Source organism: Artibeus jamaicensis, unplaced genomic scaffold (assembly GCF_021234435.1).
Source record: "Artibeus jamaicensis isolate MK-2021 breed Jamaican fruit bat unplaced genomic scaffold, CSHL_Jam_final contig_391, whole genome shotgun sequence".
Taxonomy (NCBI): domain Eukaryota; kingdom Metazoa; phylum Chordata; class Mammalia; order Chiroptera; family Phyllostomidae; genus Artibeus; species Artibeus jamaicensis.
Window position 1 is genome coordinate 4,368,356 of NW_026521814.1, and position 24,618 is coordinate 4,392,973.

Consider the following 24,618-nt stretch of genomic DNA (forward strand, 5'->3'; position numbering starts at 1 on the left):
AATAGAGAATAGAAAAACAATAGAGAAAACCAAGAAACTCAAAAGTTGATTCTTTGAAAATTTCAACAAAAATGGCAAATGTTTAGCTAGACACACATAAATAAAAGACTCAAATCAATGAAATCAGGAATAAGGAAGAAAGAGGTGACCTCACTATAGACCTTATAGAGATAACAAAGGAGTGTAAGGAATGTTACAGTTGTATGCAAACAAATTATATAACATGGATGAAATGGAAAAATTCCTAGAAAGTAATAAATTACTGAAACTGACTCAAGAAGAAACTGAAAATCTGAAAAAGCCTTTAACAAGTAAAAATTGAATTAATTGAGAAAATGTTCCCACAAAGGCAAGCCTTGGCCAAAATAGTTTTACTAGTTAATTCTATTGAATGTTTAAAGAATCAACACCAATTCTATATAAACCGGTACATGAAAAGAGAATAGAAGGAAATACTTGCCAACAGAGTTTGGAATGTAAAGCCAACAAAGAATGAGAAATTGGACGAATACCTTGGGTGTCCCTTTGAAACCCCAGATGGGCTACACATTAGGAGTAAAAACTATCTCAGAGAACCAGAAGATTTTATTAGGACAAAGAGCAACCAAAACAGCCCTGCCCTAATTAAATATAAAACCAAGGTAAAGTTCCAGGTGGTCAATCTATAATTTAACTGCCTGCTAGAATAAAAACCAATACTCTTCAGAGGAAAATAATTGAATCAAAATTCTCCATAACACATCATTCACAGCACATAAAAATTATGTATTATGTGAAGAAATAGAGAAATGTGACTTACAGTAGTAAGAAAAAGCACTCAGTAAAATAGATCCAGAAATGACTGACTCGATAGAATCAACAAAAAACATAATTTTAGTGGCACTATTATGAAAAAAAGATTTTAGAAGAACTATATATATTTAACAATTTGAAGGAAAAATTGTGACAATAAATAAACAGATGGAAAATATAAACAGAAATAATGAAATCTATTTAAAAAAACATCCAGACATTTTAGAAGTAAAATGTACAAATTCTAAAATCAAAAATTTACTGGATGTGTTACTGGTAACATGGGTTTTTGGAGCCTCCCAAGACAGAAATCAAGAGTGTTAAGAGTGTAAACCCACAGCATTAAGACTCAGGCAAAGTTTTATTAAATAGCACATGCTGACAAGAAAAACAGCATCTAAGGGGAAAAGAAATGGCTGTTGCTCTCACAACAGAAGCTGGGGAACAGTTTTTAAAGAGTTGAGGCAGAAAGGATGACGCCTAAGCCTGCCCTGTAAGTATGCAGAGGCAGGGAACTTGGCACCAGTTCAGTGGAACTACGTAGTTCTTTAAGTGTCCATGTCTTATTAGCCTGCTACGTCTCAACAGAAAGCTATGTTTTTTTCTATTTTAATGAGGGTAAGGTCACTCTGGGGCTTAACTGCACATGCATTAGCACTGGAAAAATCCTTTTGCCTGATAAAGTGGTATCAGCTGCCACTTTGTCTGGAGCTGATTAGGCACAGGGTTTGAGGAGCAACTGACAGAAATCCCAGTCTTTTCTAGAAGCTCCACATGTTTCAGATGGGTTTGTAAGAAAATTGCAGATGCCAGAAGCAAGGGTCATTAAACTTAAAGCAAGTCAACAGAACTTATCCAATTTGAACAGCAAGAAAAAAACAAAGAAAAAATGAACTTGAGTCTTACTAATCTGTAGAATAATTTTTGAGTGCTCTAATATTTACATAACGGAGACCTAGAATGAGAAAAGAGAATGAGGATGGAACAAAACAAATATTTGAAGAAATAATAGCCAACATTTTTTCAAAACTATGAAAAATATTAACTTAGCCTGAGTGTCACCAGTAGGCACAGGTAACCAGGTTCTTGGTGACGGCAGATAAAGTATTGAACTTAATACACAGAGAGTTTATAGCAGAAAGAGAGAGATCAGATTTAATTAGTGATAGTACACTCCACAGAACACGGGAGCAGAGATTGGACACTGCAGAGGTGGTACACTCCAACTCCGAGCAGAGATTGACCTCAGGGGCTGGGGGGATTCTATTCTTATACCACAGATATTGCTTAGCTAGTTTTGGCAGGGTTTCATGGTGCATGTACAGTAGTTATATTACTTTAAAGCTACTGGTCTCCTATGATTTTCTTCAATTGGCCACCAGTGAAGGGGGCCATACAATGTTAATTTATTATAATGTTATTATAATGAAGCAAGGCTCATGTAGCATCTTCTGTGCAGGTGTGTTTATGATTCACCATGATTCAGCAATTTTCCGGAAAGGGGAACGACCAGTCTTAGAACAGGGCGTCTCTGTTTTTTGTTGATGTTCTTTGTCTTAGCCCTGGGGCACCCTCTGGAGTTTCCTCCTTCCTACCTCCTGCCTCAAGAGGGAAGGGTAGTTGAGGTCTGGGTGGAAGTGGGCAAAGTTGGGGGAAATGGGGATATCTGCAAGAGAGTCAACAATACAAATGAAGAAAAATAAATAAATAAATTGTAAAATATCAGTGAACATCAGCAAGGATAAATAAAAGGAAACTATATGGAGCAGAGCTTAATCAAACTGCTGAAAAGAAACTTGGAAACAGCTAGAAGAAAAATACTAACAGTCTTGTACCACATAACAACATTTCAGCCAAAGACAGACCCACCTAAGTCGAAGGTCCTATAAGACTATAATGGAGTTGAAAAATTCATATCACCTAATGATGTCATAGCCATCATAATGTCATAGCACATTGCATTACATTACACAAATACTTACCTTTGTGTTTCAATTGCCTGCACTATTCAGTAAAATAATATGCTGTACCAGTTTGTAGCCTAGGAACTATACTATAGGGGAACTGAATGTTACCATAAAATATGTCTCTTTTGCATAAGAATTATTTCATACTGGTTAGTTTTTAGAAGCAGTTGACATAGGAGGAGCTCTGTAAGCAGAGTACAAGTTACCCTTTGTAAAGGACATTTACATTTGTAAGGGAAGTTTTGATTGGAAGGATGCTTCTCTGCTGTACCAGGAAGAGGGGAATGACCTTCTCTCTAGAAATGCTTGCCAATACCAAAGACAAGGACTTAAATTTGTACAACTCCCTTACCCTTGTTTACTGTGCTTTTCCTGGTGACCTTTTATAACTGACTACCCAAATGCTAACATCTGTCTCTAGCTGAAGATGGCATGTAAGATGGTAACCTCAGCCATTTCGGCAAGTTACTCAGTTTTCCTGGGTGTCCTATGTATACATATTATTTAATGTTTTTTTCTCTGTTAATCTCTTCTACTGCAGGGTTGTCTCAGTCAAGAACCCAGAAGGGTAGAGGCAAAATAATTTTTCCTCCCCTACAGAGCAATAAGCTATATTATATAGTCTAGGTGTGTAGTAGGTATATCACTAGGTTTGATAAATGCACTTTCTAGAGTTGGAAAACGACAAAGTTGCCTTAGGACACATTTATCAGAGTATATCCTTGTCCTTAAGTAGCACATGACTGGAATACAAAAGGGACCAACATAGAAACAATTCAGGCCCTAAGAAAGTGGCCTAATGAAAGAAAGGAAAAAAAGAAAAAAGCCCACATTTCTATAATGAAACTATCAAAAGCTAATGTGAAATAAAGTATTTTATATAAACAAAAAATGAGAGAAGTTGTTGCACTAGAATTATGCTATAAGAAATGCTAAAAAAAAAAAAAAACCCTGGATGGTGTGGCTCAGTGAATTGAAAGCCAGCCTATAAACCAAGAGGTCATGGGTTTGATTCCCAGTCAGGGCACATGCCTGCGATGCAGGCCAGGTCCCCAGTTGAAGGTGTCCGAGAGGCAAGCAACTGACATGGATGTTTCTCTCCCTCTCTTTCTCCTCTCATCCCCCCTCTCTAAAAATAAATAATAAAATCTTTTTTTTAAAGAAAGAAAGAAATGCTAAAAAACTTACTGAGTGCTAGGGCAGCTGTTCTAGTTGTGGTCTTCACAAGCTGTGCACTTACACTCAAGCAACCAAGTCTAAGGAACCTTCCACTGGCATTGATCTTGGCACCACCTACTCTTGTGTGTGTGTGTAACATGGAAAAGTATAATTGCCAGTGATCAGGGAAATTGAACCACCCAAGTTATGTTGTTTTTACTGGTAGCTAACAATTCATCAGTGATGGTGCAAAGAATCAAGTTGCAAGGAATTCTACCTACCCAGTTTTTGATGTCAAACGCTTGATTGGACTTTGGTTTGATGATGCTGCTGTGGTCCTTCAAAGCATTGGTCCTTCAAAGTGATCAATGATGCTGGCAAGTTTAAGGTCTGAGTCGACTAGAAGGGAGAGACAGAAGTTTCTATCCAGAAGAGGTGCCATCTATGGTTTTGACAAAGTTGAAGGAAATCAGAGAAGCCCACCTTGGAAGCACCTTTACCAAGGCTGTTGTCACAGTACCAGCTTACTTCAGTGACTCCCAGTGTCAGCCTACCAAAGATGCTGGAACTATTGGCAATCTCAGTGTACTTAGAATTATCAATGAGCCAACTGATGCTCATGGCTTAGACAAAAAGTTTGGAGCTGAAAGAAATGTGCTGATCCTTGATTTGGGAGGTGGCACTTTTGATGTGTCAGTTGCCACAATTAAAGATGGAATCTTGTCCTGGCCTGTGTGGCTCGATTGATTGGAGCGGCGTGCTTTGCACTCAAAGGCTGTGGGTTTTATTCTTGGTCAGGGCAACAATCCCTGGTTGGGGTGTGTACAAGATGCAGCTGGTTGATAACTTTCTCATATAGATGTTTCTCTGTCTACCCCTTCTCTCTTTCTAAAATCAATAAATAGATCATGTTTTTTAAAAAGATGGAATCTTTGAAGCTAAATATGTAACTAGGGATGCCCCCTTAGGTAGAGAAGACTTTGCCAACCAAATGGTCAACCATATTATGGCAGAGTTCAAGCATGAGCATAAGAAGGACATCAGTGAAAATAAGAGAGCTCCCCATTGCCTTTATACTGCTAGTGAAAGTGCTCTGTCTTCCAGCACCTAGGCCAGAGTTAAGACTGATTCACTCACTCTATGAATGAATCAACTTCCATACCTTTATCACCCATGTCTGATGTGAAGAATTAAGGGCTGGCCTTATCTGTGGCACCCTGGATGCTGTAGAGAAAGGTCTTTGGGATGCCAAGCTTGACAGGCCCAGACCTATGATGTTGTCCTGGTGGGTGGTTCTACCCATGTCCCTCAAATTCAGAAGATCCTACAGGATTTCTTCAAGAGGAAAGCATTGAGTAACAGCATCAATCCTAATGAGGGTTGCTTATGGTATAGCTATCCAGGTATTCATTCTGGAGACAAATACAAAAATGTTCAAGATTTGTTACTGTTGGATGTCACCCCTCTTGCTCTTGGCATTGAAACTGCTGGTGGAGTCGTCACTGTCCTCATCAAGTGTAATAGTGCCATACTCACCAAGCAGACACAGACCTTCACTACCTGCTCTGACAAACAACCTGGTGTGCTCATTCAGGTTTATGAAGGTGAGTGTGCCTTGACCAACGATAAAAACCTGATAGCAAATTTGAACTCAGGCACACCTCCTGCCTTTTGTGGTGTGCCTCAGAGTGAAGTCACTTTTGATATTGATGCCAATGTCACCCTCAATGTCTCTGCTGTGCATAACAGTACAAGAAAAGAACAAGATTACTGTCACTACTGGCAAGGGTCATCTGAGCAAGGAAGACATTGAGTTCATGGTCCAGGAAGCTGAGAAGTACAAAGCTGAAGATGACGAGGAGCAAGACAAGGGTGTCTTCCCAAAAAACTCCCTTGAATCCTACGTATTCTATAGGAAAACAGCTGTTGAAGATGAAAAACTTCAAGGCAAGATTAATGATGAGGACAATTAAAAGATTCTTGACAAGTGCAAGAAAATTATCAACTGGTTTGATAACAACCAGACTGCAAAGAATGTGAACATAACAGAAAAAAGCTGGAAAAATCCTGCAATCCCAACGGTACCAAGCTGTACCAAAGTGCAGGAGACATGCCAGGAGGAAGGCCAGAAGGCTTCCCTGGTGGGGGGGCCCTTCAATCTGGTGGTGCTTCCTCTGGGCCCACCATCAAAGAGGTTGATTTAGCCAAGCTTGAGCATAGATTCAGCATTGTTCCACACAAAACATCAAAGGACCTAAATTTGTAGCAAATTCGATGGCAATTTGCTACAGTTCTGGAGCTCAGAAGGTATGCTAGACTTTAAAAATAGATCTAAGTACTGTCTGTTACTTATTTTCTGTACCTTCTCCCCCCTTCTCCTCCTCCCACTCCCCTGTTGCTAACCCTCCTTGAGATCTTCATTTCTATGTTTCCACTCCTGATCTAGCTGTCCTTTTAGTTTGCTTTCGTTTTAGGTGTGGTTGTTAATAACTGTAACAGACAGTAGATAGAAAATAGATGGGGGGGCAAGAATAGCATGGGAAATATAGAATCTAAAGGACTTGAGACACATGGTCATAAACTAAAGGGGGGTAATGGTGGGGATGAGGGGTAGGGTGGAGGGGAATAAAGGGGGAATAGAACAACTGTAACAGCATAATCAATAAAAAAATTTAAAAAAAAGAAATCTTAAGACAAGGAAAAAAATAGATCTAAGAATTTAAACTTACTGTAAAAGGAAAATTAGAGTAAGAAGATCCAGGGTAGAGACCTTTGAAGAAATTCAATATTGAATAATTTGTTAGAGGAAGAAAAGTATTCAGGGAGGTGTGGAACATGGATGCAAGAAACAGAAAATATTTTTAGGGAACATGGGACAGTAAAGAATGTGAAGAACTCCTAAAAAGGCAAGCAAGATAATTACTAAAACTTGTTATTGAATTTAGCAATAGTATTGTTGGTTATGTTAGTGACAATTGATTAAAGCAGTTTGTGTTTTCTGATAGATTGAGCAGTAAGTTGAAGAAATGGAAATAATAAATATAGACAAATACACCCTCTTAAGGAAGTTGGGCTAGGAGGAGCAGATAGTTGGCGGTAGCTAATATGGGAAATGCAATGTGTAGGAAGTTTTTTTTTGGATGACATTGGCGGTAGTTTTAAGGTAGAGAAGGACTGTCTGTAGTCACTAGCAGGAAGAGACTGAAACTATGGGTTAATTGAGAAAGTAAATTCTTTGTGAAGTTCAAAAGAGACACATGACATAGTTGGAGAAATTAGAGCAAAGCAGGGGCACTTCTTTCATTTCTAGGAAGAAGAAAAAGGCCAAGCATGGGTATGGATGTAAGTAGTTTGATAGATATGAGGAAACAAAAAAGTTCAGGTTGACTGACTTCCATTGTCTCCAAGACACAGAAATGCTAAGAGTGGAAGATAAGGGAAAATGGTTTAAGCTATGTAGAAGCAAGAGAAAGTTTGAAAGAGTTAGTTATACAGAAAGAAAATGGAGAATGGAAAATGCTACTTCTTATGCCCAAGAGTTTTTTTTTTAAGCATTCTTACCATCTGAATGGCTGGCTAGTGGTGACCACATTTATTACAGTCTATATGAAGTCTTCTTAGCTTCAGCCTTGCTTGAGGGGCCATGGGAGAGGACTATTAGATAATCTTTTGGTGAGTTTTTGGAGGGCTAGGGAGATCAGAAGCTGAGCCAAGCAGTTGATCACAATGAGTTAGCTGAGTCTTTCATATAGCAATGTCAAGATAGGAACATTAATTTTATTGTCTTAACTCATGTACTCTTTATCACCTGGTAAACATAGTAAATAATTAAACATTGGTCTGAATACAAAACCTCCAAGGGTATAATTTGCTGGACCTAAAGAAATTTTTCAAATAAAGAATTGTGATCTGTTGGGAGTAAATTAAATTGCTTAATAATTATTTATGTTTTTAACATTATTCACTCATGTAATAAACATTTCTCATTTAGGTCTTCACTGGGATCTTCACAGCAGAAATGTTTCTCAAGATCATTGCCATGGATCCATATTACTACTTTCAAGAAGGCTGGAATATTTTCGATGGTTTCATCGTGAGCCTTAGTTTAATGGAACTTGGTTTGGCAAATGTGGAAGGATTGTCAGTCCTTCGATCATTTCGGCTGGTAAATTAACTGGGAGTATCCATAATATTTTTAAAATTAATTTAATTAGTTTCCACCCTTTCTAGCAACTTCAGTGAGATTTCACATGGTTATAATATTATATGAGTACATTTCTAAAACAAACCACATTGCCCCAAAACCAGATGATAATTTCTTCTACATCATAGGTCAAATGGATAGATAAACTATACTCAAGTAACTGGCCAATTTCTTCTTAGTAATTAAATGACAAGGCTAATGAGGAGGGAGAAAAAAGGGAGTGATAGATAAACCCAAATCACAATTGAACAACACAACATTCATTTCTCAGCAATGTGGGGTTTGTTGAACTATACATAAGGCTTGGCTGGAATTTAGAATGGACTCACTTTTCTATCAGAAGCTCAGGAATTGGACGGTTGCCCACTTTGCCCCATAGAAATCAAGACTCAGGACTGGATAGAGTATACAAGGGAAACACACAGAGCTCTCCACACTGCTACTTCAGTCAGCTCACGATGTCACCAATCCACCCTTCAAGAAGAGCTCCCTGTATTACATTTTGTTAATTTTAAAGAAAGAATCTTTCATTTGATCTTTATATTTTATAAGTATATGCATCTTTTAATATTAAGAGACATTACATCACAACACATTTCCATTTAAAGTGTGATATGCTTTATTACGCTGTTACCTTGAGTAGGCTCCAACTTTTTGTGATTTATTGTCAAATAACAGAGACTGTAGATAGTAAGGACAGGTTCCTAGGTAACTTATCATAGAGATGATTAGTCTCAAAACGTTGTTGTGAAGTCTGTTTAGAATTCTCCTTGCCTTTTTCAAAGTTCACATTTGGTTGAGATCCTTAGAGCTGTGGGTTCTTTCTCTTGTCTCCACAAAGAGCTATGGATCTAATTTGAAGTCTGAAGGATGCAAAAAATAGAACAAAAATTAGAATAATTATATAAAAGTAAATGTGGGCAAGTACTTTTCAAAAATATTTGGTAAATCTCCATGATAATGTGATGCAGTTGGAGGAGATAGAAGCATAATATCATTAGCATCTTGCTTAGAGTCTCAGGCTCTTTTGCATTAATTATTCTCTAGGAATAAATTAAACTTATGGTGCTTATATTTGATCCTTTGAGTCACTCAGATGACATGAAATAATGCAGTACTCTTAAAAATGACATTTATTGAAGCATCAGAAATAAAATGCTGCTGCTGTTTAACTATCTGTGGTATTTTAGAGACCTCTATGAACTAACACAACCAATGAATCAGGTACAGCAGTGGAGAGCCATTTATACAGTCTAATGAGTTATTGATTAAGTCAAGGAAGACATGAAGGTTGAAAAAATAAACATAATAAATATAATAAATCTTTACAATATAGCCTAATATTACAGCCAGCTAAAGATATAGTAAGATGAAGGTAATCTAAAGATTTTTAAACATTGTTTTTTATTTTGTAGCTTACATAATTAAGTTTTCATTTTATCTGCACTTTTGCATTTTAGCATGATATTTCAAGTACAGTGAAAAAAATGCATCCACTTGGGGCTTTTAAATAATAAGAGCCTCTACTTCTCTGAAACAGTCTCATTTAATTAATTACCATTAATCTTAAATACCTCAGTTCCTTACAGAAAAACAAAGAGTATTTCATATGCTTATGTAAGATTCTGAGAAATTTGGTGTGCCTTATTCTTAAAATGCCAATAAAAACTGTATAATTATTTTATTTATAATATAGACTATTTCCAGATAAATAATTCCTCATGATATCAAATAAGCTGATACATTTTCTAGATAATACTGTTATCCCAAAATAATCCGTCACCTTATAATTGAGACATTGTAGATTTTCCATGTAAATATTATAAATTTAAAAGACAGGACAGTAATAGCTTTCTTGATTTTGTTTCCAGCTCCGAGTTTTCAAGTTGGCAAAATCTTGGCCAACACTGAACATGCTGATCAAGATCATCGGCAATTCCGTGGGGGCCCTGGGAAACCTCACCTTGGTGTTGGCCATCATCGTCTTCATTTTTGCCGTGGTCGGCATGCAGCTCTTTGGTAAAAGCTACAAAGAATGTGTCTGCAAGATTTCCAATGATTGTGAGCTCCCACGCTGGCACATGCACGACTTCTTCCACTCCTTCCTGATTGTGTTCCGCGTGCTGTGTGGAGAGTGGATAGAGACCATGTGGGACTGCATGGAGGTCGCTGGCCAAACCATGTGCCTTACTGTCTTCATGATGGTCATGGTCATTGGAAACCTGGTGGTATGTAGAAACTTTTTTCTCATTTTCAAAAAAATGTAATGTAACCATATAAAATTATATCCAAGTGAGCAATGTTAGTATGTTTTTCCTTTATCAAGGCCATTTCCAGTTCTCAAATACTCATCATGGAAGAGCCAGGTGTAGAACACTGAAATTTGTGTATTATTTTTAGAAAATTTTAATTATTTATATTGTTCTTATTGATATATAATTGACATATATAACATAAATTGTCTTTTGGATCAGGTGGGTAATATGCCAATGTCATAGAAAGGTTTGAGGGAGGCACATCTCACATAAGAGCATGAACACCCAGTCATCACGCTTACGGAATACAAAAGAGGAACTGCGACATAAACGCAGGATACCTTTTGAGCTGAAGTTGTTCTTCATCACCAATACCACTTGAAAATGTTTCAAATTTGATCTTCCCACAAATTAGAGTTTAAAAAAAAAACAGTGATCCTCTCAGTCCATTAAGAGTACATGAGGTCTTTGGTGCCTAGAAACTGGAGTACAAGTAAGTAAGATTGATTGAAGAATCACTTATTATCATTTCTCTGTAAAATGAACCATGCCTGGCAGCTCTGTTGAGTCCTGGAGACATGGGAAAGGTGACAGGAGAATATATACGGCACAGTGATAGGACATTTACTTAAATAGATGTAAAAGTAGAACGTATCTAATATAAAAACCAAAAATATAAAACCCAAAAGCTATATGGGTCTCAAAATGGAAAAATTGCTTTACAATGGCAAGGATCAGCAGAAGAGATTTTGTCAAAGAGTTTGGGCCTGAAATATCTTTTTTTTCTTTTTAATTTATTTTTTATTGATTATGCCATTACAGTTGTTCTATTCCCCCCTTCATTCCCCTCCACCCTACCCCCCCATCCCCACCATTACCCCCCCTTTAGTTTATGACCATGTGTCTCAAGTTCTTTAGATTCTATATTTCCCATACTATTCTTGCCCCTCCATCTATTTTCTATCTACTGTCTTTTTAATTAAGGTGTAAATTTTAACTTGGTAGGAAGAAAGGAAGACCTTTGAAATCAGGAAACACTGGCCCCAGTGCATGGAGAATAGAGGATGTAGACTCTGTAGAAGAATTAGGCTCTTAAACACTCTATATTTAAGCAGTTATACTAAGTTGCTTGATTAGATCCCATGCCAGTGTTAATAGAACAAGGATTGTGGTAAGTAATATTGTAGAGTATGTAATTTATAAACTTAATTTCATTTCACATAAAAGTAACCCCAAATTTCCCAAATGGAGGAAAAAAAGGAGGGAAAAGAGACAAAAGATTATCATTTTATTTTCACATGTACTCAGATTTACTTGATAGGTTAGATAATGGTGACCTATTCTTGGGGTAACAAGAAACATGAACAGTGGCTCAAAACAGCAAGCATTTATTATCTCATAGTTTCTGTGGGTCAGAAATCGGAAGCAGCTTAGCTGGGTGGTTCTGGCTTGAGATCTACCAGAAGATGGAACCAAGATGCTGGCTGAGGGCCCAGTAATCTTAACTGAGGCTGGAGGATCAGCTTCCAAGAAGACTCACTCTCATGGCTACTGACAGGGGGTCCTCGTTCCTAATTGACTTCAGTTCCTGTCCATATGGACCTCTCCAGAGGGTTGCTAAGTATATTCATGACTTGGCAACTGGTTGCTCCCAGAGCAGGTGATAAAGAGGGAGGGCAAGGAGAAAACCCTCTCTATGTTCTAATCGTTAAGTCACACCCTGTCACTTCTGCTATAGTCTATTCATTAGAAACTAGTCACTAAGAAGAACTCACACTGAAGAACAAGGAACTAGGCTTTAACTTTTGAAGAGAGGAGTATTAAATCACTTGTAAATATATTTTAAAGCTACCACCTTCCACAATTCAACTTACTTTCAAAAAAGTACAAGATTTCATCGAACAGAAACAAATAGCCATAGGATTAAACAGAATAGAAACAAAGAAAAAGCCATAAGTTTGTATTAGAGATCTTATTATATATTATATAACATATACTATTAAATATATTATAAATTACATATGAGGAGACTGTATATGACATACATTAGAAGAAGAGATGAAAATGTAGAGAACCGAGTCCCTGATGACAACAGTGCCTGAACAGGTCTGACCATATCAGGAATTCATAGTGGCAGTGGTAGAAAGCAAGTTTGAGCCCAGGCTGTGGAGAGTTTAATTTGTGAAAAGGCTGACTGTGCATAACAAAATTGGATTTTATTCTATATATTATTCAAAGTTACAGATGGCTTTTTACCAGGAAAGTGAAAAAGAGCAAGTGGTATTTCAGTAAAGTTTATGTACCAGGAAAATGCAGAGTGGATTTAAAGAGAAAGAACAAATCAAATGTTTCCTATTAGATTACTGAAGATACATCTTTCTAATATGCCATTCTACAAAGGATTAAAATTGAAAAGAAAATTTCAGGAAGTATCTATACCTATGGGTAGCATTTAGTATTAATTAAGATAGCTATATATGCATAAAAATGGAGTCTGCAAAATAATCATTTCTGTCTACTGGCATAAATTTAAAATCTGTACCCTTAAGAAAAAAATAAAGGCTATTTTTTCCTTTTTGTCTATCAATTTAAAAAATTTTTCTTTTGTTTTGTCATATACTGGATATATTTCTGGAGTACCTAAGATAGTAACATTCTCCTTTACCACTGTTAAGAAAATGTGTTCAGATCACATTTGCTGAAATAAGATTGAATGAACTTGATGCACTGCCTCCTACAACTTTTCTTTCCCATCCTCACCAAAGAGGGAAAAGACCCCCCAGGAAAAGCTAGCATAACCCACTTTCGACACACCTGAAGTCCACCTGGGGCTTCACCACAAGTGGTGTGAGTGATCACTGGCATACCTGGTTCACAGGCAAGGAAGAGGCTGGGCCATGTGCTGCTCTTCCCCAGGCCAGAAATTTTTCATGAGCCATTCTTGTTTTTTTTTTGACACTAGGGCCAGCAGTCATTTTACAGGTTCAAGGCAGATTTTTCAAGAAAAACCATGTGACTTTTTGAAGACTGCTACATCTAGAAGTAGCTGACTCCGTCTCCTTCTCCAAGTGAAGGAGGAGAATCAGCACACAGGAATGACCTGAAATTTGGGGTTCTTATAAATTATGATGGCAAAAGTATTGATATTCATAATGTATTTCAATTTTGAACCCAAGATGGAAATTATGGTGAAACATTTACTACAGGGAACTAATTTGGGGGACCTATGAAAGAGATGATTGCACTCAATGAGTTAGCATCTGGTGAAACAGAATCCAGAGTTTCAGTCCCTGAGTGAGCTTGTTGAACTGTGTTCCCTTAAATTGCCATTGATTTCACCAACTACCTTGGTCAGCTATTATGCATATACTCTTTGGTAACAAAGGAGATCTAGAAAAAGAGATTAACTGGGTTCACATAAATATTTTAGGAAAATAAGATAAACTGAATGATAGTATTGCTGAGGTAGGTCGGATCATAACAATAGCTAAACTTTCTCAAGGATTTACTGTGGGCCAGTAGCTTCATGAGAGCCACACGGATTCTTTAATTAGATCCCTACAATTATCTTATAAGCTAGGAACTGGGAAAAGTATTATATTTATTTTAAAAATGAGGAAACTGAGGCTCAGGTTGGTTTTGCCGAGTAGTTAATAATGGACAGAATCTCAACTCTCTTCCAGCACTCTGATTCTAATAAGGAAGAAGGGCAGGCCATTTAAATATAATAAAAATGACACTTTTACAAATAGGTAAATTGCACCAACAGTAAGAAGAACAAATCTAAGATGGATCTCACTCTGGGAGGCTTGATTGATTATACTGAGAAAAATTCCCTAATAGACAAGGACATTACATTAATAATGTAATAAATTGACTTAAGCAATCAAGTCCAGAAAACAATATGCCACCAATATTCAGTTTTACTATGGATAAAAACCAAAATTGAGGACTTTTCTCTCCTTTATCTATTTTTCTTCTAAATAATACATCAAACACATACCACAATAAAAAGTAGATTTATTGGTAAATTGCTGATGTAAAAGGACAGATCTTAGTATGAATACCAGCAGTCACGGCACATAAATGAAATGTGTCAGCATAGACTTACAAAACTAAGTGCAGTCCTCCTTATTGGACCTTGCGTGTTGTATTACCTTTCTTACCACCATTGATTAGACTAACTAGTTAGACAAAGGAACTCTAAATAAGTCTCATTAGCTTATTGGAAAGATAGGAATGTAGTAAGAACGCAGCATCCTTTTCATTGGAGTTTTGCTTAACATCTTTCCCAGATTCTCCTTTTGTAGTATATTACTTTTTGTCTTTGACCTCTTCTACTGCTATATCTTTTCTTTTGTTCTGAATGGTTGAATAATGAAGAACTCATGGACATTGTCAGTCAAGTCCTGAAAAAATGTATGTGATTTAGTCTTGTGCCCATGGGCATGCCTAATTCTTTAGTGAGTCACCTCTTTTTGAGAACACAGTGTTATTTATATTCACTAATATTTTCACTCACTCAGACCAGCCAAGCCTATTTTTGGAGATGCAGGTTATAGGCTAACTAGTAGTCTTATTCATGGGAATACCTTTACTTCACAATTGTAAACTCAACCATTAACATTATTATTGTATAATAACTACTTCTTTGTAGTATTTTCAACCATTGTGTAAATCTAATGGCCATGATTTTTTGAAACAAAATATAAATAATGTGGATTTTGATCTAATAAAAAGTATATTTTTCTTAATCTGGCAAGTTATCTAGGTAGAAAAGCTGGTAAATACACATAAAAATCAAATAATTTAAATATACTAAAATCACCTTTGGTTTTAAGTATAAAAGTGTAATAAATTATTATTGCGCTGGAAAATCCAGATGGGCAAATTACTTAACATCCCAAGTAAAACTTTTTTTTCTTTCTCAATGTACCATTTTCTAGATAACTAAGATTTCTCCTCTAGAATGAAACTTGATAAAGATATATTATACAACAATGGTTGCAATAATTTTGCAATGACTAAATGGAGAATAATGTTAATAAAATCATTTGATATGAGCCAGGTCTTTATTTCATTCACTTCTGTCGAGGATAGTTTGTTATGAACTACAGAAAAATACCTATTACCAAAAAATTAAGTTTCAGAATAACTTTGGAAGACATAGAACGCTAGGTCACGCAGTGTTCTCCTGTGTTCTAGGTCCTGAACCTCTTCCTGGCCTTGCTTCTGAGCTCCTTCAGCTCTGACAACCTTGCAGCCACCGATGATGACAACGAAATGAACAATCTCCAGATTGCTGTGGGAAGGATGCAGAAAGGAATCGATTATGTTAAAAGAAAAATACGTGAATTTATTGAGAAAGCCTTTGTTAGAAAGCAAAAAGCTTTAGATGAAATTAAACCTCTTGAAGATCTAAACAACAAAAAAGACAGCTGTATCTCTAACCATACCACCATAGAAATAGGCAAAGACCTCAATTATCTCAAAGATGGGAATGGAACTACCAGTGGCATAGGCAGCAGTGTAGAAAAATATGTCGTGGATGAAAGTGATTACATGTCGTTTATAAACAACCCCAGCCTCACTGTGACTGTACCAATTGCTGTTGGAGAATCTGACTTTGAAAATTTAAACACTGAAGAGTTCAGCAGCGAGTCAGATATGGAGGAAAGCAAAGAGGTAGGCACTTTTAAATAAAAAAGATATTTTGTTATTATCCTTTAAACTATCAGTCTATCGGACTATTTTAAAATTATATATTTCTTTTTATAAGAAAATGAGAATTATCTACTGATACATTTTTATGGCAGATTGGTGGTGAATCAATAGATTAAAATATAGCTAGACAAATAATATGCTAATTTTCAAGTATTTACTATTTTGAATTATTGATAATGTTACTATGTAGATGAATACGAATTGTCTAAGTATTTAAATATAATTTTATATTTGTGAAAATGCCTCAGATTGTCTACCTTCTTCCTTATAATTCTCCCACAATCATGGTTTTTTTCATCTGTACTAGAAAAATACTTGGCGAGAGGGTAGTTCTAATTCTGATTTTTCTACATTCTTGGCTCTTATTAAATACTTCATGAGAGTATGTGATCTTATTTAGTTTGCACATACATACTTATTCATTGAAAATCTGATTGGAATCTTGACTTGACATTTATATATAATTTCATGTTTTTTGAAGTAAATATTTTTTTAATGAAGTAAATATAGTGATGAAGAACCATACCAAAAATATTTTTAACCCTACTCAGCCCAGTGCATGATGTCTTAAACAAAAAGCCATAATATATTATAGAATGTAAAATTGTGAATTTACCAACTATGAGTCTTGGTAATTGAAAGTATTCTTCTGATTTATCAGAAGAGTACAAGTACCAAAGTGAGTATGGTTTTGGTTTGTGTATAGGTTAATAAGCACAGAGTTGGGGGTAAACATAAGAAGGAATTAAAATTCTTAGTGTTTAATAGTTTAACTATACAAAAATATGGACAGTTTTCCCAGTAACTAAAGCTTGTATAACAATCAATAACCAAAGATTTTTTTGTTGTTGTTGTCTTAATTGATTGTCTCTATTATTGTTCTCATTCTAAGAAAGATAATTTGGGGGAGTTTGAAGCACTAATGGATAAAATTTAAGTAGTGTAACATAGTCACAATAATTAGGGATCAGGTAACAAAATTATGAGCAAAAATATATTTCTAAGAAGGGAACTTTGGATATTTCAGTCAGTACTATGGAAGTCAGTACCATTCTATGAAATTACTGAAGAATAGGCTATTTTCTATTCTTTCTTGTTTATAAGACAGGTAGTAATTCAGTGATTAGGTAGAAGTACATGTTGAGCATAAATTCAGGGAAAGTTTAAATGTAGGCACTAAAATTTTTATATAAATAATAAGGCTACAGCTACTAGCTTCATAAAATAACTGATGAAATTTAAGGGGAATATTTTAAAACCTTATAGCCTGGGGCAAAGAACTGCTGTCGTTAATTGAATTTAAATGTATACTAACAAGACCTTTATTTTAAAATTGAATATGTTAAGAAGTGTTAATAAAATTTTAGATAAACATAGTTGCTGGGGCCATGCTGAAGGGCAGGACCTAATTTCTGGTATTGTATATCACTAGAAATAAAACTGGTCATTAAATTTTTATATACATCTCCCTGTTGTTTTGACATTATTCCTGACAGTTACTATTTCCCTTATTGTAAGGAAAGTCCATTTTTATTTTATGTATGTTTAATTTTAAGGTAGCGTAAATTACAAAAAATCAAATGTTGAAGCCATCAGTCAGTTTAAACTTTGGCTGTTTGGTATGTTTTGAGGTGTAGTTAATTTGACATTGTGTCTTCTTTATTCAGAAATTTTAAAGCCTAAGTATTCTTCAAAAGACCGAATATTTTGCCTCACCTCAAACCATTATGATTGACACCTGTTTTCTGTTTAAGTGCTCCAAAGTAATATATATGAAGTCAGTACTTTGGAATAGGTAACGGAAAACTGATCTTCCCATTGTAAATAGAATTATTTCACTACTTCAGCTGTAGAGTCCCTTCAATACCTCCCACCCTAGAAAATGTTACTCGGGTGTTAACATTTATTATTTGGAGAAATTTCCAGTTATGGCTGTATCTCAGACTTCCTAAATATAAGCTCATAAACTAATAAATGATTAGGGCAATACAGTAGTTTAGGATGGCAATATGTACAGGTTTTAAACTTTTGGCATTTTATCTGGTAGCTCTAACCCTAGAAAACAAAATAGAATTGAAACTATCAAAATTCAAAATATTCCTACATAAGAAATTTTTTTAGTGTTCTGTCTTCAAGTTACTTTCATCTGGTCCTCTTCTTAATTGGCAAGATGGGATTATGCTATTAAATAGCACATGTAGTGTTGTAAGAAATGGTATGAGGAATTATTGATATTCTTTGCTAGGTCATCAGAAACATTAAAAGAAAAAAGTGGAGCAGTTTTTAATGTTTGGAATGCCTAAATTACTTCTTTTTTATAAGGTAGATTAACCAAGTGGATGCAGAAGTTGTTTAGGAGTTTGAGCTAAATTCTCTTCTATTTTGTCTTTGCCAAATTTGTGCAATTCTTTGATAGTTCTGTAGATTCTCTAGAGTATTTCATTTTAGATTCCTGTCATGATCAAGTATATTTTAACTCCTATGTTATTTTTACTCTATTTAATGTAATTACTTTTATACTTTGTGATTCTGAATGATTGTGTTTTCTTGAGAGTTTCAATAATGTTGCAGGCATGCTTGAATGATTTTTGGAAGTGAAATTTACTAGTGCAATATGGTGACCTTCACTGCTTACCATTCTTACTTCTCACAGGGGTAAAACCAAGCTGGAGCCATCAAGAGTGCAGCTCCGGTGTTTTTTAACCAGCCAGAGGCTCGTGCCACCACTTTTACCCAGGTTACCCAAGCAAGTTATACATATATAAATATAATCAATTTCTAAATGAATTATGACTGGCCTGCATGTTACTCAGCTACATTCCTTGCCCATCCATTGGCAGTGAAATAAGAACATGCACAGCTGCTCTTATGCTGAGTCATAAAGCATGGTCAGGCAAGTCTGGCAACCCAACTTTAAAAAAATGATTTTTAATAGAAATTACATTGAGTGTAAGGTAAAAGTGCATGCCTTTATGGATATTTAATTTCCATTTAACGTTACAGAGTTTTGAACATGCTAAGAGCCTAAAGGAGAAATGTAGATGCTCTTTAAAAGACTCGTGCAGAAAAGCTTTTTCTTGTCCTTCTCCCCTTTTGAATTTATTTTTCAATTACCCTTTTTTAATATAGGCTCAATGACTGTACATTGTTGGTAATTTTTTTGTTCAGTGTCATTACATTTTTCTAAGGATAATCTACAAATTAACACCATCTTTTATTCATGTGCAAACTTCCTAAAGGATATGTATATGTTATAATAATGTAAATGAATTGGAATGTTTATGTTTTGGCTGCTAGCAGCATGGGTATAATTTTACCTGCTTCATTTTAGAGAAAATGGCATTGCTTTATTTAGCAATTGACCAGAAGTATTTTGCATTTAGAATATGATCCCTTTGGATTCTCTTGTTTATCCTAAAACTACCAAGACTTAAAAAAAAAGAAATATGTTTTTTTGTACACCAAATAAATAGAAGAAAAAGTCTCATAGGTAGTATTTTCATGCTGAAGATAGATCTAGAATCCAGTTTATCTTGTTCTCGGTCCTTTGTGTGTCTGTTTTCTATTTTTTCCAGACCTGCTGGGAAGATTTCTCCTAGAGAATATTATTTTAATTGTCATGCACTACAAACATCTATATAGGAAGAGAATCACTGTGAGCTTTTGCTCTTTTGGTGTTTTTTAAAAGAAAGAAACTCCCTTGTCATGTGACTATGGAAATGAGTATAAAACTGTTCTGTGAGATCCATTTGGTGGATTTTTCATTTCCCGATGTTGAAATCACATTTTTGCACTAAAATATGTTAACCAAATTACTCAATCTAATTTAATTATTTTTTCCAGACTATAAATACTTTGTCAGAGATGCAGTTTCTTCTCCTTCTGTCTTCAAAACTATAAAAAGCCCTACCATAAGAATATTTGCTTCTTTGGAAGGAGCAGTGATCATGCCATTCTTGGAGCATTTTCTCATACTTTGGAACAAAATATTCAGTCACTGGAACTACAGATAATGCCTCATATATTGAAGGAATTATATATAAAATGAGACCTATGAATTATAATTGCTGGCAATGAAACACATATATACAAAGACTGGAAAATTTATTTTTCCTATTATGTATTAATATTTCAGAAAAGCACATTATTTAACTCCTTGGGACAATTGCTTATTCATCCCACTCTCTTCAAAAGAGATAAGATCAGTCTCATTCTCTGAGTGTCCCATTTTCCAAGGTACTTTGTAGAAAGGTGTATGAGGGAGAGTAGATTCGGCTTCAGTTAAGTGTAGAAAATGCAAACTAAATAGGAACTGATTTAAATTGACTTCATTTAATCTCAACTCTCACATTATTACAGTTTCCAATTTTCTCTAGTAGGTCTCTGGTCCTCCTTTGGGAAACCTCCGTACCTCCTAAAAGAGCATACATACTGAATTCTAATACTTAAGAGGGCGAAGGGGAAAAATATGTGCAGGGAAGTTTTGAGTAAGCAATGGAGGTATGGGTCCGATAGGAACCCACCTCTGATTTTGTCCTGGAAAACGTGTGGTTCTCAAGGGAAAGTTTTCCAGTGGGGTAGTGATTACGAGAGAAAAATAGCTCTAAATAGTCTAGGAGAACAAAATGAGCCAAAAATATGTGTGCCTTTTAGAGCACCGGTAATCTGCTGAGGGGTAGGTCATAAGGGTGACTTTTGCCATCCCAAGGAAAAGATTTCAGATTCTGCAATTTAAACATCAGAAGAATTTGAAATGTATTGGTTATAAAGAATAAAAGATTTTTTGATAATGTGCTACCATAATAATGATGCTATTGATTTTTCCATCTTCCTTATCAAGAAGGTAACACCAACAATTCCTTTTGAGTACTAAAGTGTGACTTTGGCCTTAAACCTATCCCAAAGCAAGCAAAAGCATCACTTTGCACTGTTTCAGTGTTAAGAGCTTTCATGTAAAATGACCCAGAGCTCTTTAAGTACAGATTAAAATTAGAATCCTTGTGAAACAAAGGATTGCCATCTTTGGAAACCAAAATTTTAGTAAAATATGGAATACTTGATTTAATCTGTATTCGAACGATCTTTTTATTTTAAAAATCTCATTTTTATTGACACAGACTAGAAACTACTACTCTTTTTATAAATTATATACTATATTTACCAATTAAATTTTCTTAAAAATAACTTCATAATGAGAAACATGTGTGCCTATGAAAAACTTAATGGGAAATAATGTTTTCTCTTCCTTTTCTACTTGATTATTTTTACAAATACTTAAATACTTTTGCTTTCTGAAAGACTATTATTTTAGCATGTTGATGTTTAATAATAATTGATCAATGATGTTGAAAGTAAAATAAGTATATTTTTAAAAATACACAGTGAGATATTTGTGCCTCAATATTTATTTATTAAATCATTAAGAAAATATGATTTTGCCCTCCTTAATTCCTATGACTCTAATTCTCCAGTTCTTAGAAGAATCCAGCAGATTTTAAATGATAGGAGCCCTTTAATGAGATTCTTCACTTAAAAATGTTGAATACTTCCACTTGAAAATAAATGAGAGCCAAGGCTATTCATAGCAAATAAAAAATTTGCTATCCTTATTTGATATCAATTCTATTCTGACATTGGAGTATATTCATATTTTATTAAATATGAATACTTTAGTGAAGTAATAGCTACACTAACAGTATCATTCAGTATACTTGTTTTTCCATACATAAGCTCAGATAATAAAAAGAAAACCTAACCATCTAAAACTAGCAAAGGAAAATACAGAACTTGTCAAGTACAGAACTTGAAACTATAGAACTGGTTTTATTTTTAGCCAGTTAGTATTTTGATCTTTTACTTATGTGGCATTTGCAGTGAATGATGCCTCAATTAAAGTATTATAAGCAACCTTTATTTGAACAAATTTTTAAGTGTATATGTACTAATAGTTCCATATAATGATGTGTGTTTGACAGTTTAACCTGGTGAATTTGCACTTTTGTTAGGATTGATTGTAATTTTGACCTATCCGAAACTGAAGATTTTTATATTTTAATTTGGTTCATTTTGTTTTCATAGGCACTTTACAAATTTTAACTACTTTAGTCAACATATTTTATAGTATTATGATATTTGCCACATGTGATTTTTTTAAAAGTCACTGAACTGAGGTTGTCAAAAAGGTTTTATAAATCAGAATTTCTTGCCTACCTGTGGGGGCGACTTCTTCTGGGGTCCCCCCAGTGCCACAGACATGCATGAATGCATAAATATGGCCAGGACATGCTGGATCTGTTTGGGGAGGAAGAGTGGGCTGTGGCCAGTTGCTCAGGGGAGACAAAGGCCAGCAGCGGCCAGTTTCTCTGAGGAGAAAAAGGCCTCAAGCGCCTTTCTCCATAGCCATTTATTGGGTTGTAATACACAGAAATACAGAGCAGCAAGGATCAAACAATAAATAACATTTCAAAGAGGTCTGAGGGCTTCAGAGTCTGAGTCAGTGTCTGTCAGGAAGAAAGTTGCAGAAGCTTTGGGAAACATACTTATTTCCTCTCGAACCCTCATCATATGAATGAAAGCACTCTTAGCAGAGCAGATTTCACAGGTTTATCAGCAAGTCTTTGTGATGCCAGATTTTTCCCCAGGACATGCTCTAGCAAGGCAAGGAGCTGCACCCCTCCCCATCAGGTATTCAGGCTTAAAGGGATTAGAACCAGGAAGTGCCTCTCCCAGAGGATATGGGGACTTGGGCTTTGTTAAAGGTGGGGGTGGGGCATGAGAGTCCATTACTCTTTGTTGCAGCCCCCCCCCCCCCCCCCCCCCGCCAGTCCTTCCAAGAAGGCCTCCCAAGTGATTGAGTCTGGCTTAGGTTGCTCCCCACTGTGAGGGGTCTTACCCGTCATTGACTTCCGACCAAGCTCTGGGGGCAGGGAGAGGAAACTGAAGCAGCGTTTGCTACCAGAGACAGGCTTTGTCTCCTGTGGCTGGCATTCCAAAGGTCGTCTCTCACCCTTAGCCACAAGGGGTAGAGATACAATTCCTAAAATCAGGCATATCGGTCTACAACACATACCTCTTAGGATTATTATTTAAAGTAAGCCTTTGTTCATGGAATATTCCAGTATATCTTTAGCTCTGCTCTGCATTAATATACATAAGAATATGTTTATAACCTGAACTAATACTAAGTTCATGATCATGAGACATAGGACTCAACAGTATCACAAGAACTATTTTAAATGTACTAAATGCTTAATTACATATCACATGTACATATGCATTTACATATGAATCATCAAAGGAATTTCTTAGAAAATCCTGGCAAAATGGGGCACAGAGGATCTAGAATCCAGCTACTGATGCATTATGACTTCTGACAAGATGATTAAAGCCCAATCTCCTTATCTAAATAGATACTAAAATGGTTGATGTTGAGGATTAATGTGCAGCTTAGATTCTTTCTTTGTAAACCAAGTAAGGCTCTTCAAATAATTTGTGGGACGGATAGGTCCTATATTGCTCAACATCAGAAGAAAGATGGAAAAGGGTGAGATTGTCTCTCCTAAAACAGGTTCCATTCACTTGCTGGGACTGTAGATCCATGTACACAGAATGAAAAGAGAGAAGACACTGTCAGAATGATTGGTTTAGTTTTCCTGACTCCAGAGTTAAACCACAGTTTACTTCATAGACTCATCTCAGGTCAGAAAACTGAGAGCCTGGTGTTGTTACAGCACTCTTAATTCTAAAAGTTGTTGGTCATTACTTACACAGTTCAGAATCTTGAAGGATTTGTGTTACTCTGCACCTTAAGTCAAATATTATTTGTATTCCCTTTAATGTGAAAGTAGGAATTAAATAGGAGGTGTTAAAAAGTTAGTGGTGGAATAAGAGCCCATTTAATAGTCATTCATTCATTTCCTCACACAAATATCGATTAAGCACCAACATTGGCAGTAGGTACTAGAGGTACAGAGATGTCAAAAGGATGATATTTGCTTCAAAAGAGTAAGTCTGATGAGATGTTTTCTAGAAATATAAAATACTCTATGTTGCACTTTTGAAAAAGTAATAACATGACATAAATACATTGCTTCAATAAAAAGCATCTATTAATTCTTTGTCAATACTAAGTCACTGCTAAATGAAAGGATTGAAAAGTTGATATTGCAGGATCTTCTGGAAACATTTGAACATTTTGAGCAAAAATTTCCTGGAATAACTTGTCTGGTGACTTTTTTTAATCATTGTCAAGGGCTAACCTTTATTATGTTATGAAGTCCATTCATTCATCCATCCATTCATTCATTGTTAAACGGTATTTACCAAGGATCTTCAGTATTCCCAGCCCCGCTGCAGGCTCCCAGGCAGCAATTAACCAATGCCAGCCTGAGCGTGGGGAGCGCCCTGAATGTGGGTCTTCACTTTTCACCTGGGCCGACCCCCAGGTCTTCCTCTAATCTGTGTTTGCAGGGTGATGTTGGTTCCTAAAAACAGTGTTTTCCAACTCTTATTGTGGGTT

General features: G+C 35.7%; 1 protein-coding gene, 1 non-coding gene and 1 pseudogene across 2 annotated transcripts in view; 2 read left to right on the plus strand and 1 right to left on the minus strand.

Moving 5' to 3' along the window:
• The window catches only part of LOC119047636 (sodium channel protein type 2 subunit alpha), a 100,763-nt gene that overhangs the window by 49,032 nt on the left and 27,113 nt on the right, over window positions 1-24,618 (plus strand). The window contains exons 15-17 of the mRNA XM_037143078.2: window positions 7,909-8,082; window positions 9,993-10,349; window positions 15,582-16,061. Of these exons, the coding sequence (XP_036998973.2) occupies window positions 7,909-8,082; window positions 9,993-10,349; window positions 15,582-16,061 (1,011 nt within the window). The remainder of the gene's footprint in view (window positions 1-7,908; window positions 8,083-9,992; window positions 10,350-15,581; window positions 16,062-24,618) is intronic.
• On the plus strand, window positions 224-6,183 carry LOC119047643 (heat shock cognate 71 kDa protein-like; annotated as a pseudogene).
• LOC119047650 (small nucleolar RNA U13) lies at window positions 10,590-10,693 on the minus strand. The gene has a single exon (XR_005082185.1). It is a non-coding gene; the product is annotated as a small nucleolar RNA U13 (small nucleolar RNA).